This window comes from Nanorana parkeri, unplaced genomic scaffold (assembly GCF_000935625.1).
Source record: "Nanorana parkeri isolate BGI_ZX_2015 unplaced genomic scaffold, ASM93562v1 scaffold265, whole genome shotgun sequence".
NCBI classification, from domain to species: Eukaryota; Metazoa; Chordata; class Amphibia; order Anura; family Dicroglossidae; genus Nanorana; species Nanorana parkeri.
Window position 1 is genome coordinate 1,284,093 of NW_017306533.1, and position 15,110 is coordinate 1,299,202.

The 15,110-nt window shown below is 38.0% G+C and overlaps 1 protein-coding gene across 3 annotated transcripts in view; it reads left to right on the forward strand.

Moving 5' to 3' along the window:
• BCAP29 (B-cell receptor associated protein 29) overlaps nucleotides 1-12,491 on the forward strand; it is a 33,982-nt gene extending 21,491 nt beyond the window's left edge. For all 3 annotated transcript variants that reach the window (XM_018557078.1, XM_018557079.1, XM_018557077.1), the window contains exons 7-8: nucleotides 10,404-10,504; nucleotides 12,234-12,491. In XM_018557078.1, the coding sequence (XP_018412580.1) occupies nucleotides 10,404-10,504; nucleotides 12,234-12,272 (140 nt within the window). In that variant the 3' untranslated portion in view covers nucleotides 12,273-12,491. The remainder of the gene's footprint in view (nucleotides 1-10,403; nucleotides 10,505-12,233) is intronic.
• Nucleotides 12,492-15,110: the final 2,619 nt, after the last annotated feature.

Here is a 15,110-nt window from a genome sequence, read left to right on the forward strand (position 1 = left end):
CTTAAGAAATCGTCCAAAAGTTTCTTGAACAATTCCACATTATTTGCTGAAATCACCGCCTGTGGCAGTGAGTTCCAGACCCTAACTGATCTTACTGTGAAGAACCCCCTTCGCCCCTTGTGCTGGAATTTTTTTTCCACCAATTTTAGGTGATGGCCTCTAGTTTTTGTAACGGAGTTAATTTTAAACAGTTTATCGCTAATGTTGCTACCACCATTAAACATTTTGTACATGGAAATCATATCCCCCCTTAATCTCCTCACCTCTAATGTGAACATGTTTAAATTTAGTAGCCTTGTCTCGTAGCTCTGGTCCTCCATACCCCTAATTAGTTTGGTTGCCCTTCGCTGGACTTTTTCCAACTCAACAACAATAGTTTTCCAACAATAGTGTCATAGGTAAAATAGAGCATTGTTTTAATATATTGATATGAGTGTACCTTCAGTTTACTGGAAACCGCATATAATGCGACTCTAAAGCTCCCTAAATGACCCATGCAAACACTAGTTTTTCTGAAAGTTGGTGTTTCATAGGCTTAGGCATGTTGTCCACCCCCCACCCCCCTTCCTTGCAAGATACCCCCACATGACAATACTTGGTGCTTGGCAATAGGTCACTTTTGTGCTGAGTGCTGCATTTTGGCATAGGGAAGGGGGGATGCGGCGGGGGTGATTCTACTGTCACCATATCCAGAAAGGTGAGAAGTGTTGGGGATGCTCTTCCTTTCAAGATACCCCCACATGACAATACTTGATGCTTGGCGATAGGTCACTTTTGTGCTGAGTGCTGCATTTTGGCATAAGGGAGGGGGGATGGGGCAGGCGTGAGTCTACTGTCACAATATCCAGAAAGGTGGGAAGTGTTGGGGGTGCTCTGGGTGGTATGTTTTTTGGGGGATTTGAAGCACTCATTCAAGGAGACATATCCAGATCACATACTAAGTGTCCCCTGGATATTGGAACACATATCCATTCATTTGCTTACTTTTTTGATAATAAAGGAATGTTGCTATTTGAATCAAAATTTCTCCTTTCTTAAATCATTGCCATACTCTGAATTTTAGTGAAATTGTTTTTATTTGGTTGTAGTTTTTGAATCTACAACTTTGTATGCTAGCAAGTACGTGTTTTGTTTTTAATCAGATGATAGCATGTAGAAGTTTGATGTTAATTGTTAACCTATTACTGTTAATGTCACCTTATAAATGAAATACAGGTTAATATTAATCGTTTATATGACTGTATTGCAGCACATTTGTTGGAGCAGGTGATAACAAGATTTATATAATCTTATTAGCTTTACTTTCTTTAGTTTGCGCTGTGAAAACTTTATATTAGCTATACTAGCTTGATGTGGTGATATATGCTTGCACAACTCTAAGAAAACCAGTTACTCGGAAAAGGAGATTCCTGTTATACACCTCCTTGTTTGCTTCACAAATAAAGTATAACCTGTGTTAGGTTAAAGCAGAATGGACCTGCTTGAGTATCACAATGGGTGTGACATTAATGTCTAACATCCTGAGACTATTGCTATATACAGTATAATTCTTGACCTTGTGAAGATCAGAGACCTGCCTTCTGAAGAGATGTTTTACATTTGCATACTAATATATTTCCTTGAGAGTTCAAGTAACGTGACCTGTTACAGTGCAGAGATCAACGATAAACATGATCTTTCTAGACTTTCATTATGAATTACCAATAGTTTTCTGTTGATTGGTAAAGTGTGATCGTAAATGTTGTGTGGACTCTCACTGTGTTGGTTGAGAGGGTCAGTCCATACAAAACCTTTCCAAGCTTGAGTTTAGGAGAATGCAAGAGTATAAGTAGGAACTGCTGGGAACAGTAGGAGTGAGACTTGAAGGTGTATAGGAGCAGAGCTGAAAACTACTGGCCTGCTTTGTGAACATGGAGTCAGAGAAAGGTGGAGTAAAAGTGGAACTGTTGCACATAGATATCAGTAAGATTGCATTGTGAAACTATAACAAGCAAACAGATTGGTTGATTTGGTCTTTTGCACTACATTTCCTTCAGTTTTTTAATCCAGTTTTCTTAACTCATCCCGTGTCATTGGGAAACTTTGCTGCTGAAACCTTCAAAATGTTAAAAAGCCAGGAAGGTGACTAGGCTCACCCGACTCCACCTCTATCTAAAGTCACTTCAGGGTGGACTTATCAGTCCTATCTCTTTGGACATTCAGGGGTTGATCTACTAAAGGCAAATAGGCAGTTCACTTTGCAAGGGAATTTGCACATTGCAGGGGAAGTTTCCCTTAGCTTGGTGAATGTAGTGATATTTCACTTTGCAAAGTATACTGAATCATGTGCAAGGAAAATAAAATAAAGTATTTTTGCTTGCACATGATTGGATGATGTATGTCAGCAGAACTTCAGCTCATTTACTAAGCTGAGGGAAACTTCCCCTGCGAAGTGCAAATTCCCATGAACAGCCTACTTGTCTTTCGTAAGGGCCGGTGCACACCTAGGCGACACCCCACCACAATCATGCACGATTCCGTGCGGATTGTAGCGCGGTCAGGAGTCGCCCAGGTGTGCATCGATTGCGCTGTGGGTGCCATTATTTTAGATATGGTTTCCCGCCATGATTCGGCCCGTACCTTTTTTTTCTGCGATACACGACACGCAGCTGTTTTAGCCGCAATTGTGTTCAGAATCACATGCGGAATTGCGGTGGGAAACAGTGTGATCCGCCCGGCATGACTCGGGTGCCATTGGAAAATAATGGCACCCAGAGCGCGATCGGTGCACACTTGGGCGACTCCTGACTGCGTGGAATCGTGCACGATTGCCTAGGTGTGCACTGGCCCTAAATCAACCCCTCAGTTTCTAAATTTTATGTGAGTTGGTTTGTGCAGTGTTGCAACATCCATTTTTTTGTACATGTTACAATTAGAAATGTCCTTTTTTTCCACATATCTAAAATAATATGGGTATATAAACAACTATTTTTTGCTATATCCAGTATAGTATGAACAGCAGAAAATCTTAACATGATCATTTCACTACATTTGTTTGCAGCATTGTATACATAATTGAAGTATCAGACAACCCAAAACTGAATCTCTGGAAGGCTTTAGTTGCAGAGACATCCATGGCATAGTTCTGAGCTCTGTATTCACCTACTTTTTAACTTCAGTTCTTGTGATACAAAATGATAATTTTACTCCTCATGTGGGTCCTGGGAAGTCAGTTGCAGAGGTTTCACAATAATAGTTTTCAAAGAAGAAAAAAAACTACCAAGAACTGTGTAGCATCTATTGCTGACCTTTTTAAAAGAATGTGCATGACTTTTCAGTATACAAAATGCAGAAGGACTGCTTGTTATCAGTGGTGGCCATCAATAGTTCTAAACATTTTCATTAAAGGGTTTGTTTTTTTCGCGTTCACTGATGGATGCAGGATGTCTTTTTTTTTTTAATACATTTTTTATTAACAAAAGTTTTCAAAACAATAGACTAGGGATGCTCAGATACCAGTGCCGATACTTGGTATTTTCACGTGAACTACCAGGGTTGCAGCTGGGACCTAGTTCTGGCGCTTCAGTACTGGTCTGAAATCATTCGTTTGTATTGTTTCAGAAAAACTCTCGATGACAATAAACAAAAATGTATCAGTACTTGTATCTGTGAGTACTTGGACAAGTATCAGTACTTGTACTTGAAAAAATGGTATTGGTTCATCCCTTGTATATATTTATAAGAAAAAAAAATCATACATTAAAAGAGATCTTTTTTTTGGTCTGTGCACAAATTGATGCAGCAATATGATCACTGGGGTGATTATCAAGGTCACCCCTTTCATCTGCATATGAATGAAACAAACGCAAAACGAAGTAAAATTAAGTATGGTGCATTGCTTTTCCTTACTGGGCTCCTGATTAGTGTTTACATACACTGTTCATAAGCTCCATACTCTAGCATTATATATGCTATATATTTGATTCAGCTTTTAATGTTGATTTAAATGTTGACAATCATGGCAGTGGATATTTACTGTTTTACCATTACCATATTCTGTATCATACTGGCCAGTTTCTAAGTTTTTATCTTAAAAGAAGATTAACTCATAAGTAATCTATCTTAGTACTTAAAATGTTGCTGAAGAAGTTTTGCTTGTGGCTAGTAAGTTAATAATTTACATTTGTAAATGTGTTGTATTTCTCTTTACAGTTGACTGGCTAAAAGAAAGTCAGTAGCATGTTACAAGACCTTACTTTGATTTTCTCATTAACCCATTCAAAGAAGCGAGTAAAGGAGGAGCATACACTATATGGTAGTTATCTGGATGTATTTGTTGTCTAGACTCCAGGGTAATATGCTCTCATTTTACTGCAGTACATACTAATCCGCGCATTAAAAATGAGCATCATATGCTGCTAGCGCATCTTTATATTGAAAACCCAGGGTAAAAAAGGTATCTATTTTTTTTAGTATAGAAAAGGAGGCACCTGTAGATTTTGAAAGTAGCAGGTGGACCAAGCACCAAACAGCCTTTGCATGAGAAAAGGCCCAACTGGGCCCTGTGCCTGCTGGCCTCATTCATTCCTTTACCTTGGTCCATATTCCTCTGGCCTTAAAGTGACATTAAACCCTCAGATTTTTTAACATAAACCAATACTGTAATGTGTGCCTTACTGTTATCCATGGTAGTTTCCCTTCTCTTTGCTGCTCTTCCTTTTAAATCTGTATCTCTTCTCATGCTGGGGGAGAACTTCCCTTTGCAGCTGAGTGCCTCTTCCTGTAGTGCTGGCTCAGGTTGTGAACCTGCACACAGACACCATGTATCCATTCCAGAGACAAGGCAGTCTGCTGCAAAACAGAAGTTCTGCCAGCATGAGTATTGATTTATGTTAAAAAATCTGAGGGTTTAATGTCACTTTAAGAATTAATAAGGGTGTGGTGAGCGTGCGCAGTAGCTACAGGGCCCAGCCAGGATTTTACTCATGCAGAGCCTCTGCGGTGCTGGGCAGAGCTGCACAATACTGATCTCTTGAGCTGAAAGGCTGAAGGTAAATCTATTTGGTATACACTGTGGGGAGAGGGGGTAAGATTCAAAGGACAACTTTACTAAAAGTGAGGTTGTCCTTTCAGCCCAGCTGGAGTCGGAGTTCACACAGGGCACCGACTGGACTACATGTGTGATGGCGCTGATTGACATGTGGTAAGTCAAATGCTTCTCTTTCAATCCTGATGCTGAATAGAACAGTGGAGGAATGATGGAAAGGTAAGCATATACTATAGAGGGGATGAGGACTAATACAAACCTGTTGCTTCACTCTGAATAGACAAAGCACAGGTTTGCTTTACAGACATCCATTTTTATAGCTTTATAGTTTGAAAAATATATTTATAGTGTCAGCTCTACTTTTAGCTTTTGTTTAATCAAGCAACTGCCCACTCATGTTTTCTTGCATATGCAGTAGAAAATAGACAGACTCCAGAGTTAAATATTTGACCTTAAACCGATTTCCTAGTATTGCAGAATGGTTTACAGGAGACATTTTGGCCTGATCACAGTGAAAAGAAATACTTCAAAGACAAAGTCAGTTTTGGCAACAAATACTGTGTGTCAGTAAAAGGCATCATGCATGGCATTGTTCATACCTAGAATTTCTCTAGAAACACTGACACATACACCTTGTGCTGCCAGTGTTTATCTGGAAGTAGAGAGAAAACCTTTTGGCAGGCAGTCAGTTGGAAAAGTTTTGAATGTTATTTGATTGGCAAACTTTATGGGAGATTTTACAGAGCAAACGTGTTGATTACATCCTACTTTTCTAATTGCCAAGGGACATTTCCCAAAAATCTTCACTAAAGCCCTTCATAGACATTAAAGGGCTGCCAGGTGTGTAGGCCAGATCCAACCCCTTACTTTTTTTTCAGATTAGTGCTTGAAGATGCAAGCTCCGATATCATGAGCTTAAACCTATAGCAGAACCTGCATCCCCAATGCTAATATATATCAGTAAAAAATATTAGTGCAATGTAAAGTGACTAAATGCAGCTGAATACAATTTTCCCCTCAGATCAGTCAGCTAAAGGGTATCAGCCGTGTCTAATGGTGCCTAGAGGCGTAAAATCGTTAAGCAGCATGGCTGAGAAAGGGTTGCTCCATTGCTTCGCCATAGAGTGAAGCCATCCTTAGACAGAAATTGATTTACTGGCCACATCACCACATGAAAATAAAGGGGAAAAAAGCCTATAAAAAGTAAACCTAATGCAGCCACCTGATTTAAGGCTTGGTGAGCTGCAATATAATTTTTTTGAGGGGATTTAGATACACTTTAACTGCACTGCAAGGTACATAGCTATCTTGAAGTGTTTATTTTCACTGTCTTGAAGTTGGAGCATGACAGGTTACACCAGAAATTAATTAGACAACATTTGTGATTGATGACAAGTTCATTGTATAAGAGCCCTATAATAAAAGCGATATGGCATTATGCAGACTACAACTGATAAACTTTGAAAATGCAAGTTGCCTGTCTGTTATATTGTTCCCTTTGCTTTAATACTCTTGGAATCAGTGACCTGGAACTCATATTGAGAATAAAAGTTCTGATTTCACTCTGATTACTTGTATTGTATAGTTATTTTGGGTCTTGGATTTAAAGCAGAGCTACATTTTTTTTTTTTTTAAAAAGGCAAAGCCCCCGAAATTGCTGGCTACAAAATAGTGCATTCATGTAAAAATGTGCGTCTTGTGGCTTATCCAATAGTTTTCCCAGCTTTTGTGAGGCATAGCAGCAGTTCTTAAGATTCTATATATCCTTTTGGTTTCAGCTATTCTGGCTGCATAGCTTAGAGGTAATAGACTTTCCACACCTCACCTTTAGTATGCCACTATGCTCTTGTATTTGCATGAGGGGCAGAGACCATCAATGCAAAGAACATTGTGGCTCCTCCCAACCCCACCATGTGTTCTCCCTTCTTATTCAACTGCCCTATTACATGCCCAGTTATTGGCAAACAATCAAAAAAAGAAATAATTGTACAGAGAATACCTGTGAGGGAGTGATTCCCCCAGATGGTAGCCTCCCTTCCTCTCCACCCACTAATGCTGATGAACAAACTAGACAAGATGGCATATGGATAATATGAAATATAGATAATGCAAAAGCTAAAACAGTATGCATCCACACACAATTCAGAGTGACATTAAAGGACTGCAAGGTGTGTATGTTTACATAGGAAAAAACTACTTTAGTCCTGTTTTAAAGTCATGGGATCAGCATGGCAGCAAGGTAGCTTGTACTTTAAGAAAGAAGTCAGTACTTTCAGTCATTTTGGTGTCACCCCACCGATGATGTCACCCGGGTGCCCCCCTTGGGACGCCACTGCTATACGCTATTTGAATTTCACCTGATTTCTGCTGAATCAGCCAAAATTCAAGCTGTGGGTGGCTCCTTCACTACCCACAATGTTTGAAAAATCAAAGGTGCTAGGTGGAAAATTGTTGGCCAAACAGTGACTGCATCCAATTAGTACTGTTTGGGTATTCAGACAGTCGCCAACTGCGGCCAGTAGGGTAGATTCCTCCATCCACACTGTTGGAGAAGTCTATTAGATTTCTCTCTTTCATCCCTTATTCACGCTAGCTAAACATCTAGGCATGTATCACTAGCCTTATGAATCCTGAGCCAGGAAAAACAGAATTAAATAAGGAATTGGAGGTAAATAGTTACTGAAATGAATGATAATGGTTCCTTATTACAGTTTCCTGGGAAAGCCACTGTGGCTTCTTAAACTCTTTAGAGGAAAAAAAACAAGTTGTCAGTATCTGCCATGGTTTGTTCATATATTATCTCATCTATTGCACCTAAAAAAACTCAGCTTATCTAATTACAGTTTTGGGTAGAGTTGGGAATGGTTGAACCTTCTGTCAGGCTTTTATTGCTGTCCGCGATAACTTCCCCTTCCTGTTCTAGTGACTTTTTTTTTTTGGTAGAGTAGGGGAAAGCTTAAACCCCAGTCAACTTTATATTTCTGTGTTACGTTTTTTCCCCTCAATTTCTGTCTGGTGAAAACTTTGTCTGAAGGGGAATCTTGCCAACAATGCCTCAAATAGCAAAAAAAGGTTTTGACTGGAGATATACTTTGTGTGAATACAATACATTGTGAGAGTTACCACATATTTAACTTTCTATAAAAAATACTACAAAGTACCGTTTTTATTTAAAATGGACTTGCAGACATGATAAAGTGACTTTAGTGCTGTAAGAAAAGGAAAAAAAAGAAACAAATCTTTAGCAATCACTTGGTTTTATGCAAACAGGATAATTCAGTAATTTTGAAACCCTATATGGAAAAATCCCAAAGTAACACATTGAATGAAATAATACACAATGACTGTCCATTTCTTTTTTATATTAAAATTGTGCTAATTGCAGCAAGTATTGTTAGTGACGTATGTTTAAATACAAGTTTTTATATTCCTACATAAACTGCTCTTTAGATTCCTTATCTGCAAAACCCAGGCATTTTAAATGAAGCATACCTATATGTTTATATTTTTGTTTTCTCTTAGCTTTGTTATCCTTAAAAATATCACATCAGCATATTGCATTAATACAATAAAATAGAAATTGTGCTTTGATTTTTATAAATCTCATAAATGTAACACAATGTAAAACTGTGAAATTAGACATTACATTTGTTTTTATCCCTGTGAATGTCATTGTATGAGCTTATACCCAAAACATGGAAACAATGTGCAGTGTTGTTATGTTGATATCTACATAGTTTGTTCTCTTGATGAGAGATACTAGTGTTTGTACTTTAAACAAAGACAGTGTGCTTGTAAAACAATGCAACAGATACTTTTGTATCATGTTACAAGCATTGCGCAGAAACCCTGCGTATTCATCTTGTCAAAATATAATTTTGTAATAAGAATCTGTATTTTTTAGCTTATAGATTGCATGCAATTAATGGTTTTAGAATTATATGGTGAATTATTTAGGGGTTTTGTCATTCAAGTGATAAGCCATGAGTACATACTGTAACACCTAAACGGCTTTTTCACTCTGAAATTTTTTTTTACAATTAAATTGTGATTATCTGGTGCTGTAGATGGATAGATATATTTACACACACACAAATGTAATGCAAAGTATTTCCCACCACACTATGGGTTAGACACTAAATGCAAGAGTTCATCTTAAAAATACATTCAAATATCTTAACAATTAACACAAAATTAGCTTATGTGTGTATCACTCAGCTGTAGATCCTCAAATCATCTCTGAATTGGTGTTGACACTGTCTTTCCTTCGAGAGGGTGGCTCTTTTTGTTCCCTATTGGGCCTGTGTGTGGTGTAAAGTACTCACCACTCCAGCCTCACTCCTGTGATGGACTACAATCTCATGTTTAGTTTACTAATTCGTGTTGAGATTGTAGTCCATCATGGGAGTGAGCTTGGCGTGGTGGCTACTTTCCAACACAGGGACCATGTGGAACAAAGGAAGCCACCCTCCAGAAGGAAGGACAGTGTCGGCATGAATTCAAAGATGATTTGAGGATCTACAGGCGAGTAATACACAAACTACATTGATGCTAATAGTTAAGGTACTTAAATGCATTTTTAAGGTTTAACTCCTGAATTTTGTTGCACCTTAAGAAAGAGCAGGATGCTTGGAATCTTGCTTTGCCTAATCCTTGGCCAGAGCTCTCGATTTGACTCCTTCACTTCTCTGACTTGTTAATGTGTGTAAATGTTAGCTTGAGCTACTGAACTCTGTAATCAATTTGCTTTTACAACAAATGTCCAAAGGAAACCAAGAAAAACATAAAAAGGCCTCAAGCTCTGGTGAGCCATCTAAAATTGCTGCTGGGATTTAATGTTTTAAGGCTTAATAAACTAAGGGCTTATTTATGCATAGCTGAAAGTTAATAAATGAACATGTGAAAAGCACACTAGAGCTCCATCTGTTGGCTGGATAGAGGACTCCAGAATATTCATAGGCAAAATGTCAAATTTACCTAACTAAAAAAGTCCTAATAAATCATCATGAATTCAGAGCGTATGTGCCAAACATTATACTTTCTATTTAACATACCACAAGAGGGAATATTTAGGGAACTCCAGCATGTCAAACAACTGAAAATTGGTAGGTATAATGTTGTCATCCTCATGAACTACTCCTGTCTCTATTCTATGCTGGTAATTAAGTGAAACTTTAATAAAACAAATTTGATGTTATTTGAGAGCAAATCTCCATACTCAAATGCAGACCTAGTATCATATTTGCCACAGCTTAAATAGTCTTCATCTAGGGACCAATTATTCACAACCTCAATTGTAGAAGATGACGAAATCTGCAGGTTTAACTTCTTTACTTGTGTTCTTTTGGAAGCTTAATATTTGATACTCTTGTTCCAGCTCTTTCCACATCTCAAGCAGAATTTGTTGCATTGAAGAAGCAGAGTGAAGGCCTTACAAGAGAGTATGATCGTCTTCTGAAGGAGCATGAGCAGCTACAGGTCTGTACTGTGCTTGGGTTTCAGGATGCCATTTTCTTGTAAGGAGCTGGTCCTCATGTATGAGTTCTTAAAGTGGACTTGTTAGTCCTGTAATTGCACTTCCTTATGTGTGGAGAAAACAGGTTTCCTGTCTTCTGTGGGGGTTACTTAAGGATTGTCAAGTGTAAATTAACTTTCTGGGGAATTCAGACTGCATAGTACATGTTTATACCTCATAAAAGCTTGTTCAGTTCTGGGTTTTACTTTCCCCTGTAGACGCAACATTTGTATTTAGCCTGTGCTGGTTATTGAAGTAAATGTAAAAGTTGTAAATATATAAAATCTTAATTTTGTAGATAAATGGATTTCATATGTATACTTATTGAATTGCTGGTATGTATTCAAGCACTTCCTTCTTATCTGACAGCGCAGGAAGGGGGGAAAGGGGGGGGGGGTTGAGTAATGCTATGACCGACCTCATGGAAAACTACACTTATTGAGGTTCAATTTGTACTGTGATCAGTATAGTTAGGGACAAATCATTATGGCCTTACATAACAAGTGTAATGATTGCAGAGTGCCAATCGGATATGTTATTGCAGTTCTTTTACTGCACTCTCATAACCACTGGCCTACCAGACTATTCTGAAGTAGTAACCAACGAATGGAGCCAGGTCTCCAGATATGTATATATATATCCGATTTAAACAAAGCTGAACCAGAGCTCATCACTAAATACAACATTTTGGTGTTTTCTTTTCTCCAGTTCAGCTACGTCGTTACTCCACACAAATATTATCTGCTATGTGCATAATATAACAGCTGTGAACAGCTGATAACAAGTATAAAACTTTAAAAAAGTCCCAAATTAGAAAATTGTGATATGATTTAAAATTGGATCCAATGAACACTTCAAGCAAATGTCTCCATTTGGTGCATCAGTTGGTGATAGTCCTAAGGTTAGGGCAGACCTTGTCAGAGTGTTACTATCACTTCTCCATACTCCATACACAGAGAGAGTGTTACTATCACTTCTCTCTGTGTATGGAGAAGTGATAGTAACACTCTGACAAGGTCTGACAAGGAATACTTGTTATCAGCTGTTCACAGAAATGCTTTGACACTAATCACTTGATCACTTTATTATTGAAAAACACAAGAGTGTAAATATTATAATTATCTGCTATGGTTTGGTGTCAGATGTAAATGCCTCATTGTGGCAGAAGACTGAAAACCTGCATTTAATTCAGACATTTGTTATTCTTCTATAAATTTCCAAATATTCTTTGGCATAAGGTCATTCTTACCAGCAATCAAACAGCTCTTTGAACCTGACATGGTCTGGGCCGGCCTGACGTGTACTTGATTTTCTGGTATTTATGACCTTGTTTACCTATAGTTTGACCAATTGATAAACTCCTAATATATTTGTTATAACTCTTTGGCCATTCTTACTATATAACTTGCGGTAAATCTGACATGTCAACAATGTGACTCTTCTCAAATGCAATATGTATAGCCTTCCTCAGTCAGGGTTTCATGGCAGGTGGTGGTAGGTGCAAGCAAATCCACTAATGGGTGGATAGGTACGTGGGGATGAGGGAGCTTGGCCAACTCCTCCACCCACTCCTTCACACACACCAGGCTAATATATCTATGCTGCTACCTGTGAATGGGACTTTGTATGGAAGCAAACATCTTCATCTAAGATGCTTTCTTTATTATGTACTTTATTTCTTTATTTCTACAGAATATCAAAGAAGAACAACATGATAAGAAGGACCTGTAACTGATTTATCAACTCTCTATCCAAGAGGTCATAAGGCTGTGAAAAGCTCTTCTACAATCTTGCATTATTTTTGGCACTCTAAGGAAATATGCAATAAGAAATGCAAAGGGTTTAGGTGTCTTTTGTGTGATTTAGGAAAACAGTCATTGTTAATACCAAATGTCTATTTTGTCTCTATCACTAAGTTTAATTGTATTGCTGAAAATATACTTCTAATGTTCACAGAACAACCGTCATTTAGAAATGTCTAATATAAAGGAAACTTGTACTGAAAGAAATACAGAGGCTGTTATTGCTAACTTCTTTTTGAAAATCTTAGTTCAGTGGCTGACTCTGACCTCAATACTTGTTTATTCACTGACCTAAAACAAGCAGGTGAAGTCTTTGTAAAGTCAGATATGCTGATCTGCATACTTGTTCCAGGCCAGTGATTTAAAAATTATTCAAAGTCTTTGGATTAACATAAAAATCAGGCAAATTACATTTTCAGAAGAAGAATTCAGCAATAGCATGTTTTTTTTGTCAGTATGGTTTTCTGAGAAAAATAAAAAGCAACACATCTGTGTAGAGTAAGGTGCCACAATACCTTTCAGTGTGGGTGGAGTTGGGAATAGACACACACTGTGGTGGTCCTTAACAGTTTTGGGGATGTCTTTTTGAATTTTATATTACACATATTTATGCTGTGAAGACATTTGTTTAGTTTTACTAGTAGATATAGGTTTTGATGGTAAGAGTTTGCATGTCTGGATTGTGTTTGTTTGCTGAAGTCCTAAAATGTGTTCAATGAGGAAGAAATATTTTAAGCACCATCACCTAGGCTTCTTAGCACATTCAGTAAAAGAACATAATGTTAAAGCAGGTTTCCACCATTGGCCATAAAATAGAATTTCCTTCACTTGCTTAGAGATTGTGGCCAGCAGAGCTACGTAGTGAATATTCTATTTGATTTGATTTTCCCATTAAGCAGATCTAAAGCAACTCAGCTCTGACTATGGATACCCCCACCAGCTATAATCACTTAGCTCATAGCTGAAGGTAGAAAGCTCTAACAGTAAAGGAAACTTATTTTCCCTGTGATTTTAGAAATATAGGGTATGGCCATGCTGATATTGGTTTAGAACATTCTAGTCTCTTGGCTGTTAGTCCTGTCTGTCACTTCATTATGTATAATGGAAATCCAGCCACAGACAGCTATACAAATTCATGAAAGGAAAAAAGTTAACCTCTTGTAAGGTGTGTTAAATGCTCAGCTTGGTCCTGTTTACAGTATACATTTTTAATTTGTATCTGCCAGATAATGTAGCCAGCACTGTTAATCTATTGCTGTGATTTATGAGAGCTTTGTGTTTCATACAGTGAAGGGATCTTGTCATTTACCTGCTCTTTCCTCCCCCCTTGTCCATTCACAGAGCACCTTGTATTCTGTTTACAGTATACAAGGTATTATATGACTGGACAAGAGCCGCGGCTCTCATACAGTGAATGGATCCTGTGGTTTATCTGCCTCTCCTCTCTCCTTGTCCATTTACAGAGCGTCTTGTGTTCTGTTCACAAATACAAGGTGTTCTGTGAATGATCACGGAATATAAAAATGCATAGGTCGGCTCTGTTTACAAGATAATTAATTTGTTTGTACCCACCAGATAATACAGCCAGTGCTGTGACTCCCCTACATGGAAGAGATCCTTTTGTTTCCCACTCTTTCCTAGTATGCAGGAGGCACTTTGTGAATAGCCAAGGGGGACAGGTAGAGCGGATAAAGGATAGGTTTTGTTCTCTGTATGCTGAAGCGCCAAAGTACATTACTGGCCATATTATCCAGCAGGTACAAATTAATTATCCAGTGAATAGAACTGAGTTAAGCATTTTAACACAATTCAAAAGATGTAATTTCCCCCCCTTTTTCTTTGTTATAGTTTTATAGGACTGGAGTTATGCTTTATTAATAAACAAACATGTAGGTCAAGGCTTCTGAGCAGTGACTTTTTATTATTACTACAGGTATTTACATACATAATTCATATTAGCACTGTGAGTGCTTTCATACTATTCATTCACATCAGAACTTCCAACCTAAAGTCCCTATCATATATGCACACACACACATTAGGGCCAAATTACCATGTCTTTGGAATGTGGGAGGAAATCTGAGCAAACTTCTTGCAGATAGTGTACTGGCTTAACCTGGATTTGAACCAGAAACCTCCATGCTGCATGCTACTAACCACTGAGCTACAGAGGTGCCCAGTTACTGAATACTGAAACCAGAGAATGTACATGCTAGGAATTTAGCCAGGAAACAAGATGAAAAAGGTCAGATGTGGCCATGTTTCTTCTGATGATTGGTAAAGCATTATTTTGTTTTTGTAAGAAAATTAGCTTCAGACTCTTTTAGCCATATAGCGGGCATATGTTTCAGTTTAATGGTTGAAATCTTAAGTTAAAAAGCCACTGCAATTAAATACATAAGAAATTTAGATACATAGAGGATTGCACCAAGCTTGTTAATAAGCTATCAGCCTTTCCAGACTGAGGAAGGGAGGAGTGAAGACATGTCAACATTGTCTTTCAAAGTAATAACTTTTAAAATAGCTCTGCTAAACACTAGATGAGTCTAAAATGTCCATATGATAGTGTGACATAATTGTTAGGAAGATGTCAGCTTTTTATATGACAACACATTTGCTCTAAGCCTATGCAGGGAAATGTGGAGGCTGTAATCTTTACATGTGTGTGGGTCCTCTTCTTCCAAATGTCTCAGCTTAGTATGCCTGAACCAAGGGAAAAATGCTCAGTTCCCAGATTGCAAAGCATAATTTCTTTACTCTGCTAGCT